Genomic DNA, 14,224 nt, shown 5'->3' on the forward strand with positions numbered 1-14,224 from the left:
GAGTAATTATTTAAAGAAAATATTCACATTATTGCTAAACAAAAGCAGAAACTTTTGAAAAGTAGACTTCACAGGAAAGAAAAGCAATAAGGTGAGGGGTGTCAGTCAAGGAGTAAAGACAAAGATACAGAGAGGGCAATTTAGAGACACAAGGAGAGGAAAGGAAAAGCACACTCTATATGCATACACTGCAACCTACAACACAAGTAGCACTTTATTCCATAGAGGGAGGCATCAATCTCGACAGCATATGGCGTATGTGCAAAATCCATTAATTTTTAATATACCGGCTGCCGAAATGAAAAGGCTTCCTGAGACAAGCAATTGTCAGATGTCAGTAGTGTTTTGATACCTTTTTTGATCCCCTTTTTTTATTTGCATTTATAAAACGGGGCTTGTCCACATGCCACCTCAGTTTGGACACGGCTGCGAACTGACATGGAACCATCTTTTCCAAAAAATTGCTTCCACCTTCAGTCTGAAGATGAAACACGAAAAAAGACGTGTGAATTACTTTGTGTACGGGAAGAAAAGTGTGAGCACCGGCAAAGGCCTGAAATAATAAAGCAATATGTCTTCGCACACATTTGCATTACAAACATCCAATATTGCACGTAAAATTAACAAACCTCCATATATACATAGATATACTGTATAATATATGTATAAAGTAGAAAGGTTCCAGGGGTAATTCTTGGTTATTGAGGATGCAATGATACAAATAAATCAAACGAATGATGGCAACAGACTTCATGACTGCCACACACACACACACACACATGCACACATATCATCATTTTAAAGCAGTGGAAAGGTTTTCAAACTGCAGATTACACAAGGTCTCTTCAAAATAGGGCAGAGAAGTGCAGTAAAGCTCGAATGTTCTCCGGCGGTGTGACTCAGCTCCGTTAGAGGGATAAGATGAGCACCTCTCAATGAGAGATAAGTAACAGGAGGTCAAACAGTCGGCTCAATGACTTCTGTCATACTTCTGTTTCCTCAGACAGTCCCATATGAAGGTCCTCACCCCTCTTAATGCAAATACATGACTGTACTTGAGAAGATTATTCTTCTTTTTTCATTACTCTACCTACTTTTAATGGATAACACTTTGGAGTCATGGCGTCGTCGGGCAGAGGGTGCATTACAAGGTAGTTATTCATATTCATAAAATGCCAATTTAAAGCTTCCGAGTGGCCATACGCGACCAGCCCGAACATGCAGAAATCCAATAAGAGCTGCTTTGGAGACAGGTGCAAAGTGGACTAATTAATAGCAATCTATACGGTGGCCAGGGCATGCAGTGGGCCGACTGAGACACTCTCAGGTCAGGCAATGAAAAGATAGCAGCTCCAAATTCATTTTCTCACCGTTGCTCTCCCATAAGAAGGCTCCCAAGTACACTCACACTTCCTTTAATTCCTTCACTGGGGTTTAATTTATTTCTGCGTTTGCCAGCACATTTGGAAAGTTCATTACTTTGCTCATGGCTTGTTAATTAGCCTTGTAAAGCCACCATTAGATCTCTTTGGGCCAAGACCGAGATGAGACTTTGGTCCCGAAACATTTACACGCTGCGTAAAACTGCACTCTGCTCATTCCAGTTGTGACAGTGACACCTCGGGTTCAAATCTGAAAAGACAGAGGGACAATCATGTCAAAGTCATGTGTGTCGCTGTTGCCTCATTTCATGTTTCACCCCTCGCTGCCACGGACAAATGTCAAGCTCATTTCTCTCCAACACCTGTTCAGGGCTGACTTTACAGCTCCAAAACTCCTCCACTGTTGCTCAATATCAAGCTGGAGTTCTGTCCTCCGTGTCCGTGGTCCGCTGAACCCCAGTTGAGTGGCTGACTCCCTCACTCACTCACTTCCAAGCCCCCCCCCCCCGTAGCTCCTACTAGGGGTGGATGGATTGTAATGAGCATGAGTCGTACTAGGCTCAGCTGTTAGGGCTTGAGAACTCTTGTTGTGTTGGGTGTGACAACAGTAACATGGACTGACGCCACAGCCACGAAAACCAGCAGCAGAGACCAGGCAGCGTGGCCTTATTGATTATTCAGTTGCTCATTTGTGTGGCCAAGCGGGTAGCAGGCACGTGTCTCATTTGAACTTAACAGGGAGGGAACAGCGTCTGATTTCCCCGCTGCAGAGAGGAAGCCTCGGCGGTTTATTTTTAGAACAGCTGCGTCTAATGGGGCCTGGCAGGTACAGGAGGCGTCACATCTGTCGAGGCCCAGGTGATGCTCTCGCTCTCTGCGCTCATCGCCCACTCCCTACCAGTCAAATGAGTCACACTGAAGATCAACAGTGTCATTTCCAATAAACCCTTCTTCCTCTTCCCGCTAACTTCCATCAGTTTCTGGCGAAAGGTTCTTGCTAGGAGCCATTTCATTCCACAACGCGGCGGAATAGGGGATGCATAATGAAAGAGATGTAAAGAAGATGAATCCACTGTGTAATGCCAGTACACCGGGAAGATAGATTGTAAAAATCCAGCTTTCTGGCGGGCCAAATTGTGGTGGTGTAGAGCCCATACATATAAGCAGGATGTCAAGATCCACTCTGACACGCAATGGCAGTGAGAACATTGCGTGTAAGAGAAACTTCATTTCAAACGAGGAGTAACACTGGAACTTTCACACTGATTATTGGTCAGGAGTTTTTGGAGATGCAAGTACTCAATATCATCCCAACAAATTAAACAAAATTAGAATCCCACTAGATTAAGTTTACATTTAGACTTGTCAAAAGGCACTGTAATTACCCATTAACATTTGTCTACTTACCATTGATCTTTTTCTATTGATAAAATGTACATATTAATTCAGTTTGAAAGTAGGAATATAGGCCTGTTGTATGATTGGACTTAACTTATTGCATAGAATACATAGACACCCATAATTTACCATTTGCGGAAAGTAAGCAAGCCAAGGAGTTCATATATTACAAAAAAACGACCCAATATAATGCTCTTGCATTCTTTTCTTTTAAAGCATTACAACGTGACTTGTAAGTGCAGTAGATACTCCTGTTTTTTTTTTTTTTTTTTTACTCCAAAGTTTATAAAGGAGTAGATTGCGCAGCGGAGTTTTCCCGTTGCTCATTCAAATCCTTAATCCTCTGATGGTGAGAAAAAGTAACACCATGTTCTTGCTCCATGTTCTCTCTCAACTCTGTGATGTAAGCATCCCGACAATCTAACAGTTTGTCTACCTGTGCAAAAAAAAAAAATGCGCACTCTCTTTCTACCTTCACCCCGAAACCAACAGCGCTGCAAACAACATCCGTATCAAACGTCAGCGTGGCGGACTTGAATAGCTCACTGGAAAACAGGAATATATCTCTCTCATACCAGGGTGGGGTGGCACACCACACATCAGGGAGATCAACAACAATAACAACAACAACAACAACAGCAGCGGCAGCGGCATAGGCTCCACACAGCAGACTGCCGACAAAGAGGGGGGGGGGGGTTGAGTCGCACAAGTTTCCTCTCAGCTCAGCAGAACGGTGCCATCAGATGTAGCATTTGTCTGTCTCTCTCCTTTCTTCCACCCTCCTTCCCTTCCCCTTCCTCTCTTCCCATCCAGAAGACAGGAAGCTGTTTGTCGGAATGCTTGGCAAGCAGCAGGGTGAGGACGACGTCCGGCGGCTGTTTGAGACCTTCGGCCAGATCGAGGAGTGCACCGTCCTGCGAGGGCCTGATGGGGCCAGTAAGGGTCAGAGCCCACACACCTCCCTACTAATTCTCCCGCCCCCTTCCTGTCAGTCCCTCTTATTCCCTCCGTCTGTCTTTGTGGACGTGGGATGTCTTTCCCTCTCTTTCTGCTCCTTACATTTTAGAACGGTGCTTCACCTGCTTCGCACTCGCTGGCATCATCTGCGATCCACTCAGCTCTTCTGAATAACTTATCCTCCCCCTCAGCAATTCAGTTTTTTTTTTTTTTTTCTTCTCACCGGCTCTTATGTGTCTCACCGGCATTTCTTTCATACTTCATTGTCACCGTGCTTCGACACCCCGCCTCCCACTTTTCCCTTTTTCTCACTACTCTCCTTATTCCCCTTCCCCCCCTTTTTTTCCTCCCCTCTCCGAACTTCGTCTCATGCTGTCGCTTCATCAAGGCAGCTCCTCTCACCATGGGCTTGTACTCTACAAAAAACATCAGACAACACCTCGTCTTTCAGTGCACCTCTCTCCTCCTCCTCCTCCTCTTCCTGTTATCTGAAAAGCGGAGGGGTGTAATCATGTTTGTTTCCCACATTCCCGTCATCCCTCCCCAGAGACATCCCTGGACGATAATGTCCTACTGTAAATAAAGCAGGGCTCCAGGCTCCGGGGGCTTTGCTGCCGTCACTCGCTGTGCGGTAGACTTGCCTGTATTTCAGTAACAGCTCGTGCCATTCATGTCTGTGGCGTATGTGCTGTTTGGTTAGTCAAACAGTCAAATTAAAGATGGCTGTGAAATGTTCGATGCAAGTGGAATTGTGCTGGGAGAGTGAGACCCCCCCCCCCCCCTCCCCCTCCCCCCAAGGTGTCCTTTGATGGGTTTGTGTCTCGAAGCCACAATTTGAGCAATTACGCGAGTGATATAGCTTGAAACCTTCCGTTCTCTTTGTTGAGTGTGATTTATTCTTCTATGTGAAGCGTCTGGATGTGTGGAAGGATGCGGGGGGGGGGGGGGGGGGGGGGGGATGATGATGTGCAAGCCTTCCGGTTACATGAAAGAGAAAGGCGTGCCGTACTTAACCACGCGCCTATCCGCGTCCACATCGGTTCCTCTCACCGTTAATCCCGGAGTCTATTGCTTTGCGTCGCCCCACCTGCACACTACGTCTTTCTTTCTCCGTCTTCCCTGTCTGCTCAGTGGCCTCGAGCTGATTGACAGCACGTCAAATGAAATAGGGCCGGTGCTGCTGTGCGGGAACCAGTATCCTCCCTTGTTTTGCGCTTTCCCTACTTTTCACCGTCCTGCTGCTTCTGCAGCTCATCCCTCTTTCCTCCTCTCGCCTCACATGCGTTTCTCCCGTTTGGTATTTGTCTCCATCATCATTGGATTGATCATTACATCTTCTTCAAGTATGCACCGCCCATAAAATGGCAACTGTAGAGCCGTGTCGACTATTGCTAACCCCAGACAAAGGTCTCACATATAGGTATCTGGTCCCATCGCTCAGCGTGCAACAGTCCCACGTTGTCATTAAGGGATGTTACGGCAAATTATTTTGCCAGCCGCCTCGCTTGGGATGAGGTTCCCGTAATTTGAATGAGACAGACCTTGAAATTGACAGTGCTATCTGTTCCATGATGGAGGCTTTGTCCCCTGTTGATGTAAATTTATGCTACTCAGAAGCTTTTCAGCACCCCTCTTCACCCAATAAAAAGGCCGAGAAGTTTAACATCCATCTCTCTATGGCGCTGCTCCTCAAAGTACTTTCAAAGTGCAACACTTGCTGCCAGAGTTGAATAGAGCCCTGAATTGTCAGGGAAAATAGAGAGATGGCTTTTAGGTCTATAATTAAGTTGTTTTATAAATGTCACCCATCCAGTGGGATGGAATTCATGCATACATATTATTACCCCGGGAATTCAAAAGGCTGTGCAGATCCTCTTGCTTGAAAGCAATACAATCTATCTTTCTCGTCCCCCCCCCCTCCCCTCCAAACTCATTCAAAGCCATCAAATTCAAAAACTTAAATGTTCACTATAATTTATGAGGCTGTAGCACTTATTAAATATATTTGTGAGATGTTGTGCTGTAACGTTTTTTTTTTCTAGGTCAGGAAAAGCGTGGCTTAAGCGTTGTTTTGTTTGGTCTGTTGTTTTATTTGGAGGAGACATTTAAAGGACATTGCATATTTATCGTGACTTTGCCAGTGATGGCGTGTGCCAAGCCCTGCAGTTTTCAGGGTCCTTCTGGTTGGGCTGAACTGCTGGGGTCAATGGGATTATGGCAACGGATCTGATAGCCTTGGTAGGAAACCACCGGCAAGTTATCTCGCTTCACAAAACAAAGAGACATTTGTGAGAACAAATTGCCCCTTATTGTTTTAAGTGAAAAAGGTTAAAGGCATTTGTTCCTTCAAAGAGGGACAGTAGGCTGACACATTTCAGTTGGACAAATGAAGACCTTTCCTGCCTCTACCCAGAGAAGCATTCAAGTGAAATAAAAGGGTTCCAGAAGGCTGTGACACAATCAAAGGCTTCTTTGACTTATCCGTTTGCTTCTGCAGATCAATAGAGCTTCCAGGACATTTGACAGCACGGGAAACACGTGGCATTTACAGCTCTCCATATCTGTTTTGCATTCATTGTGTGGAGGGAATGTCACTGGAAAGCCTCAGGTGAAGGCGGAAATTACCCTGCATTGATTGTGCACAAACTGCATACCCCTCAGTCAGTAAATTATGAAGCTGTTTGTCTGTGAAGCAAAGCCGTGGAAGTGAATGGGTCAAACATCCCCTGGGCCGACCTATCAGCGTTTGTAATTTAAATGAATCATCAAGACTCCTTTTGCTAATGCAGAGTGGATAAATGCATATGAACATATGTAAGCATTTAAATAGGTATTAGCGGTTCTTAGGGAAACCAGGGAGTGAACTCAGGAGAAGCCTGCCTGGTTGTAAGACGCTGGTGCTACTCGATTAATGAAAAGGGGCAGAATTAATCCACAAGTTTGTTAATTAGGTATCTCTTGACTTAACACACGAGCTACCTGGAGGCAGGGATAAGAATAGGACGTAACAGAATACCTTGAGCAGTCTGTGCTGACCATAAAGCTTAGAGAAATTGCTCCTGTATAATTGAATGGTTTTTGAAAGACTACCACAGTTCAGTTCCAGCGTATCTCCCTCCTCTTAATGTTTCACAGGTTTAGTGCCTGTCCTTACCTACACAGTATTTCATCATGCGCCGAAGATGTATAACCCTAAGAAAGAAATACTGTGGGTTATTATTAACTACTTAAATCATTTTTAGCATGATTCGAAACGTGAAAGCACTTTGGTTCCAGAAGAAAGCTGCCAACACCAATTCCCTTGTCTTCCGGGCCAACTTTTCATGTTGACTTTCCCTTTTGTGCGTTAACTACACAACAGATTTAAGATGATTTGAATGCCCCTTGAGCCAAGCCCCCCCCTCCATCTAAAATTATGTGCGAGCAAAGATTCGGTTAGATAGGCAGATTATACTATGCCTTTGTCATCATAATCTCTTTTATGAGTGACTGCACACAAATCACAATGTGTAAATATTAAACAGATTAATAATCACAAACAAGTCAGGATAGTAAATGCCTTGGCTCCAAACTCCAAAGCGGAGGGGGTGGAATTAGAAAAGGGGCGAGGGACAGGATGTTCCTCGCAGCTCATGCTTTCACTACAATTAGACTGATTTATTCAGAGTTATGCGCCGAACACACACATGGCAGAATATATTTACAAACCAGATAACATGAAAACAACGGCGATGAATGGTGTGTTTTCTCCCCATATTCAAGGCCCTCCGCTGATGGTGTGCCCCTCCTCTCCATTTCTCCTTTTTCTGTGTACACAGGCTGCGCCTTCGTCAAGTTCTCCAGCCACGCAGAAGCGCAGGCCGCCATCAACAGCCTGCACGGTGGACAGACTATGCCTGTGAGTAAGACACATTCACAGCAACCGTTCCAACAACTGAACTGAAGTGTATTTCAACTCTGTTGTAAACAATTTCACAATCAACGTGGACAGTCAGACAAAAAGATATGACATCACTCGGGTGCCAGCTGTTTTTGCCCATGGTGCCACTTTCATGAAATGAAATGCTGGAAGTAGACCTGGATATAGTTTATTTGCGATCGTTTTTACTGCCCTGCAGAGAAATAGCTGCCTATGCCTACCTTTGAGGTTTTCCATTCCACACGCATAGTTGGCGGTGTACAAAATGCACAGCCTACCAACAGTTTAGGTTGAGTGTGAATAAGCCCATCGGAAGCTGACTCTGGATGCAGTTTTGGAAATATTGGATGAAGTGTAAACCACTAAAAGTGTGAGACAGGAGTAGAAGAACAAATTTATTTAGCTAAATGAAAAGTTATCTAAAGCATGGATGACTAGTATTTTCTGATTATGTATGGAATATAATATTTATTTTAAAGGATTTTAGGAGAAAAAAGTCCTCAGTCAAAAGTCAATAGTTTCAACAGCTCACTTAACCTTTTCCTGAATTTGGAAATGTGTGTGAAATGAGTTGCTTTGCATTTGGAGACAGTGTGTCATCTTCGTGGTGAAGCAAATAAATTGAAATAGTCGTCCAAAAAAAGATTATTAGTATTATTGGTGTAATTAAGTTTTCTACACTTTGCATGCTGTAAAGGGCATTCATGGGAATGGATAGTTAGAATTCCTAGATATAAGTGTGTCATCAGCATATCACAGGCATATATTTTAATATATCCCCCAAGAGGGTCATGCATCAGGCCGCATGTGTCACTGAGCGACTGTAAACCTCCGTGTGTGTTATCAATCTCAGTTTCTGCTGTACGGTAAAGCCAGTCTTGTCGTCGCGGTAACTCACCCCCCCCCCCCCCCCCCCCCCCCCTATTGCCTACTTTTACTTCATGCCGACGCCTTACTCACTACTCTCACCCGCCCACTGGCAGGCTTATTTACTTATTATATATTTATATGAAAATAGAAAAAAAATTAATACAATTATCAAGTATAACAGTGACTAGGAGGGAGGTTAACAAGTAAGTCAATAATATTGAAAAGCACCCTAGAGTTATGATGGATCTTCAAAATAAGGTTGGATTAATGAGCCGCTTTTGCTTTCTTAACTGCTTCGTGATATTTAATTCAGTAATATTGTGGGACAGTTTATCAGCCTCTCATTAACCTGCAGCTTTTCTACATTTATTCTTCACACTGTGGGTATAATCTTTCCAATACCAAGGTTTTTATATTGGTATGTTACGGCCTAATTTAAAGCCGTGAGTAGTCTTCATATAACTGCTCTTCCCAATCGTTAATCCGGTTGCAGAGGGATCTCTTCACTCAAATAACAGACATTCAAAACCAAGCAGAAGTGTTTTGTTCTCATGCCCCACATACTGCATATTACAGACAATCACATCAGATGTCGAGATCTAATGAGACCCGTAATCCTCCAAGAAAATGCCACAGGAATCAGTATGAAAAACGAAATAGATAGACAGTAGATTTGAATGTGCCTTTTGGAGGTGTGGAATACAGTTCAGATGTAAGTGCACAGAGGGGATGAAGGTTGTTACAATACAGCAGTGACGAGACCCATGAAATAGCATTAGCTGGGGTTGATTTGTTTAGTTGAAGAATGAGGCCACCAGACAACTCAGTTGCAGTTAATTACGATTTGGATATACTTCTGTCGGTCTTGAACTAGGCCACCAAAAATGCTTAAGTAAAAAAAAAATATGAATTATGAAGCGTCTCCCTGCCAGTGCTGGATGTATGTTGGGTACTGCACAGCTGGACGGACACGTGAGCGCACGTTTTTCCTGGCAGACGTCCGTACCTTCACAAACTTCACTCACTGATGTTCAGCAATAAACATTTACGGATGCTTCCTGGCAGCCAGATAGGGTCCAAGAAGCCACAGTTAAATTACACATCTTTTTTGATGCCACCTGATATTTCATTACATTGAAGTAATGGGGGGGGGAATAAGTGGAAGAGTTGATTTAACCGGGGGTCTGGTTGTTGTGCAAACTTTTTGGCAGCTTTTAATAAGATAGGGGGTGTGAGCCAAAGAATAATGATATGGCACCCGGATCGGGCACAATTATGAAAGGCCTCTTTGTGAAATTTGCATATAATCAAGACATTTACCTTTTGTCCAAAATATCTTGTTGATTCAATCAACTGCATTCAGAGGATTTACATAACTCCACTCCTCTGTCTGTTAGCTTTGCCTTATTTCCAAGATTTGGTTTCTGCACACTGCCCTTGTGCTCTTTGTGTATGCCCGAGCTGCTTTAGCACTGTTGCATTAGTTTGAACAAGTGAGCCACCTGAGGTCTGCTGCGGATGAACTGTCCAAGGCAACATATGGAGCCTCAAACAGACCCGGGGCAGATCAAGAGCCATCCAAAAGTTTATTAATAATCTGTATTATCCGTAGCTCGTTCCCTCTATCCCCTGCACCTGTTATCCTTCTCTCCTCAAATCAAACTTCCTCTCAGATTAATAGGCAAGGTGGCCATTAGTATCCAACTAAATCCATGGTACCGTTGGGGGATGCAGTTAATTTGGATAATATCACTGCCACATGTCGTCAACAACAGACTAACAGGAGGCAGGATTCAGCGAGTAGGCTGCCCTGCTCACTGCCTGCTGCCAGTTGTGAGGTCTGAATGAACCTTGAACAAAGAGTTGTCTCTCACTCCCCCCCTCTCTCCCTCTTAATGTGTTCCCTCCAGCATCTGTGTTACCTGGCACACGCACATAATAAATAATACCTGCACCAAAATACGCTGGCCCAAAATGAAAGGCTCTAATGAAGCTTAAGAGCAAGGGATGCCACCGAAGGGCATGAGCTGATAGATTAGGTCATAGCTTTAATTGATGTGTATTTTCAGATTGCAGCTGCTTCCAAGATTAAAATGAACTCAAAAAGGTGATTGGGTACAGAAGAGGCACTCTCTGCTGGATTACAGTAGTGCTGCAGAGGCACAGGTGGCAACACTTCAAATGGCAGAGGCGGGTGCAGGGAGACGGCACCTAGCAAATGGCAGACATTGTCATGTTCGGTGTCACAGCGTGGCTGACAGGGCCTGTGGAGCTCGCCGGGGTTGGCAGCGACAAGAGAGACCATGTGTGAGATACTATGGCTCCGGATTAATGAGAGATAAAACTAAGCCAGAGGACATTGTCACTGTAACACACATTTCACAAAATGCCACATGAAACTACTGTAGAATGGCAGCAGACATGCAACATGCAAGGTGATTTTATTTACAAGCCAAGTAAAAAAAATACCATTATGAACGAGAGTATGATCTCCGGTGTGTTTTGGCTTTAGCAGAAGTATGCGGAGACATAGCAAGGTTCAGGGGGTATAAAGCCTACGACGGTTCATCCAATAACAAAACAAGCTTGTTGTTGTGTTTTCAATTAACGTCCTGGAGAACATGAGACAACTTTGGAAGTTTAATCAATAGAGGTTGCATGTTTTTTCTAAATGGGGAACAAAAAAAGGTGTTTTTCACCCGCGGAACACTCTGCTGTGTGACCATCTTCCCTCCGATGAGTGTGGCGCTGTATTGTACCGCCGTAAGCCTCTGTGGAGGATGGAAGACGAGTGTCTTTTTACCTGTTGGTAAATACTTCACACAAGTGTCTTTGTATCACAGTACAGCAGAGATGAAAGCGTAATGCCATTTCACTGGGCTTTAATCCCTCAATTACCATTGTGTATTTTTTCCATCTACACATTAGGCGGCGTATACAAAATCCAATATGTGAGATTTGCACAAGTCAAGTGTGTTGTTCAAGAAATTAGATTTTTTTTTTTTTTTTTCTGAACCTGTGACAAATTCCTTAGTTGTACCTGTCAAAAGTGAAGGCTCCCTGTTGGCCCCTATCAAATTCAGCAAATTCATTTTCTCTCCAGGTATAGGAGTCGTGCCGGTGGAGGTTATTATTCTGTTTGTTTGTCAGCTTGTGATTTTCTGCTACCAGTGAGGTGCGGCTGCTATGCATCCAGCGCCTGTTGTCTGCTGCCACCTGTTCCTTTATTACCCGGCCACATATTGCTCCTTCTTTATTTGGATAGGAACACTTGATCCGTAAAGGGGATCAAACTCTGGCACCTAGCTTTTTCTGATTAGGCTGGATTTAGTCAGAATGCCTCTGCAGGAGATGCGAGGATGTGAAGTTCACCTGTTCAGAGGCTAAGGATGAGAGGAGAAAATATTTTCGTTATTTCAGAAGTGGCAGCGCTGGCGACACCTGCAGAGGTAGTTGTAGTGCTTTTAATGTTGCTGCCAAGTCTGTTGGGCGCAGACAGCGCCGACTGGTTCCCCCTCCCGCGCTGTCGTCTGCAGCAGAGAAAGTCAGACCGCGCCAGACCCGCCTCATCTCAAGTCACGGTGCAGCGAGTACGGGCCCGCCTCGGGGCTTTCGCAATCCCGATGCTCACAATGCATTCTTCATGAGGTATTAAATGAATATAGGGAGACACGCGAAGCAGGAAATGAATGTGATCTAAATGCCAGACCCCCGTGCTGTGGGCGAGCTTAAGAAACAACGCTGGAGGAGGATGTTTGCTCTGCGCCAGCCTCATTAAATGCAACCCGCCTAGTGCCTTCATACTGGCCCTACAAAAGTTGAAACCGAACTGGAAAAGGTCAGGAGGTGGGATGAAATGAAATTAGAAGTGGAAAAACTGTGCCGTTAACGCCGCCACGTCGGAGTATTGATTTAGTTAATTGAAATGGCATCGAGGGAGGAAGAACCAGATGGGTCTCCTCGGGCCTGAGGTGGGGTGCTGGCTGGCTGTGATAGGATCCCATCTGAGACGCACTGTCCCTGGGGTCCATTCTGAGGCCTTCCTTCATTCTCCAGCCTCTTTGTCAGTTATCTCCGGCAGACACGTTCTCTGGCTTGTTTTAGCAGAATGTTTGTCAGACACTCACCACACGAGTTAGTTTAAAAGCTCACTCGTAGAGCCAATGATCGGGATTGTTTGTTTTTGGCAAAAAAAAAAAAAAAATGTCTTTTTAGGAAAATAACATTAGTGGAAAAAAAAAAAAACACACATCTGCAGGATTAATAAATCACTAAATGGTTTGTTGCAGCAGCCATGAGTAACCAAACCACAAAGCACAAGACCCCCTTGGCAAACTGCTCTCTCTATGGCATATCGCTTAGCTGCTCCTGTTCAAAATTTCATGAAGCGCTTTTTGAAAATAGGACACACTTTTTGTAGGAATTACTATAAAATGGCATAACAGTAAGACTGGGACTGGGTGTTTGTTCAGTGGCAGAATACACACAAATATACACACTTTTTTTTTTCTTTGCAGCTGCCCTCTTTAGCTTCGTGGGGTGTGTTTCCATGATTTCATGATCCATGGGTAGCGCTGCTTTAGTGATATGCCTCCTGCACGTAGCACTCAAGTGTGGTCTATGCTTTGTCAATTCCAATGTCTTAAACAGGAAGAAGAACAGGTGCATCACTCAAGCCTACTCTTTCTCGGCCCCTGTGTCCTCTGGACTCACATTTTCTCTTTCCGCAACTAAAGAAAATATGGAAATCTAAATCAAAGCCTGAATTTGTACTGACCCTGTCAGGATGAGACATTTTGTGAAAGATGAATCCAAGTTATGATCATGGAGTCCTTTTCTTCCTATGTCTTTGCTTTTATGATCTTACTAATCATATCCTGAATGCCCCCTGGCTGCCTGTGTCCTTCTGTCCTGGTGGTGCTGCGTGCTCTTTCCCAGCATGCATTGCCTTTAATTAAATAGGAGCCCGGTCCTCTTGACAGCGTCTGCGGCTGCTTTCTCTGCCTGGCAGACTCGTCTCTCTCTCTCTCTCTCTCTCTCTCTCTCTCTCTCTCTCTCTCTCTCTCCGCTTCTGTCCGCCTGTCTCTCTCTTTCACTCACACAGGGACACCCTCCCCGCCTCTCTCCTTGCATGGATGTCACATGAGGGACAGGCTCTGGTGTCTGTCTCTCAAATGGTTTAATTGGATGCAAACTCAGGAGCACGGACATCAATACGGAACTATATCTGCCGTAAGGCAGAGCCATAAGTCAATACTTCGCCCTCCACATGCCGACGGCTTTTGTCAGACATAATTACTGTGTACTGTATTCAGTGGAGCTTCACCACTGGGGGGACCGGGACTCCTGTGGGATCTGGTTAGGTCGCGGCTCACTCACAGTGTATACAGTGGAGTTGGAAAGTTCACAAAAGCAAACATCACTCACTATTTTCACTCCATTTAAATGTGACAGCTAAATGACTGTAGTCGCACATTCGCTCTCGCTGGCTTCCTTGGCTTAGACATATTAGGGATCTAAGTCTTGAGAGTTCAGTGCCCTGGACATCGTATGACAGACATGAACCACATGCTCACCGCTGTTTCTTCTTCGTGGGGATGCTACCACTCACTCACCTTTTAAATAACAATAACACACTGTAATCTTGTTTGTTGTTGTTCTGTGTTTTGTTGTCGGTTTCTCAAAGGAAACGCACACC

At 44.6% G+C, this 14,224-nt stretch overlaps 1 protein-coding gene across 14 annotated transcripts in view; it reads left to right on the forward strand.

Annotated features, from left to right (window-relative positions):
* Window positions 1-14,224, forward strand: part of celf6 (CUGBP Elav-like family member 6) — a 111,785-nt gene that overhangs the window by 79,869 nt on the left and 17,692 nt on the right. For 10 of the 14 annotated variants that reach the window (XM_037488393.2, XM_037488384.2, XM_037488376.2 and 7 more), the window contains exons 4-5: window positions 3,594-3,722; window positions 7,556-7,635. In XM_037488393.2, coding sequence (XP_037344290.1) covers window positions 3,594-3,722; window positions 7,556-7,635 — 209 coding nt within the window. The remainder of the gene's footprint in view (window positions 1-3,593; window positions 3,723-7,555; window positions 7,636-14,224) is intronic. The other 4 variants (XM_037488342.2, XM_037488351.2, XM_037488299.2 and 1 more) reach the window with 2 other exon arrangements.

The sequence above is a fragment of the Pungitius pungitius genome, chromosome 4 (genome assembly GCF_949316345.1).
Source record: "Pungitius pungitius chromosome 4, fPunPun2.1, whole genome shotgun sequence".
NCBI lineage: Eukaryota > Metazoa > Chordata > Actinopteri > Perciformes > Gasterosteidae > Pungitius > Pungitius pungitius.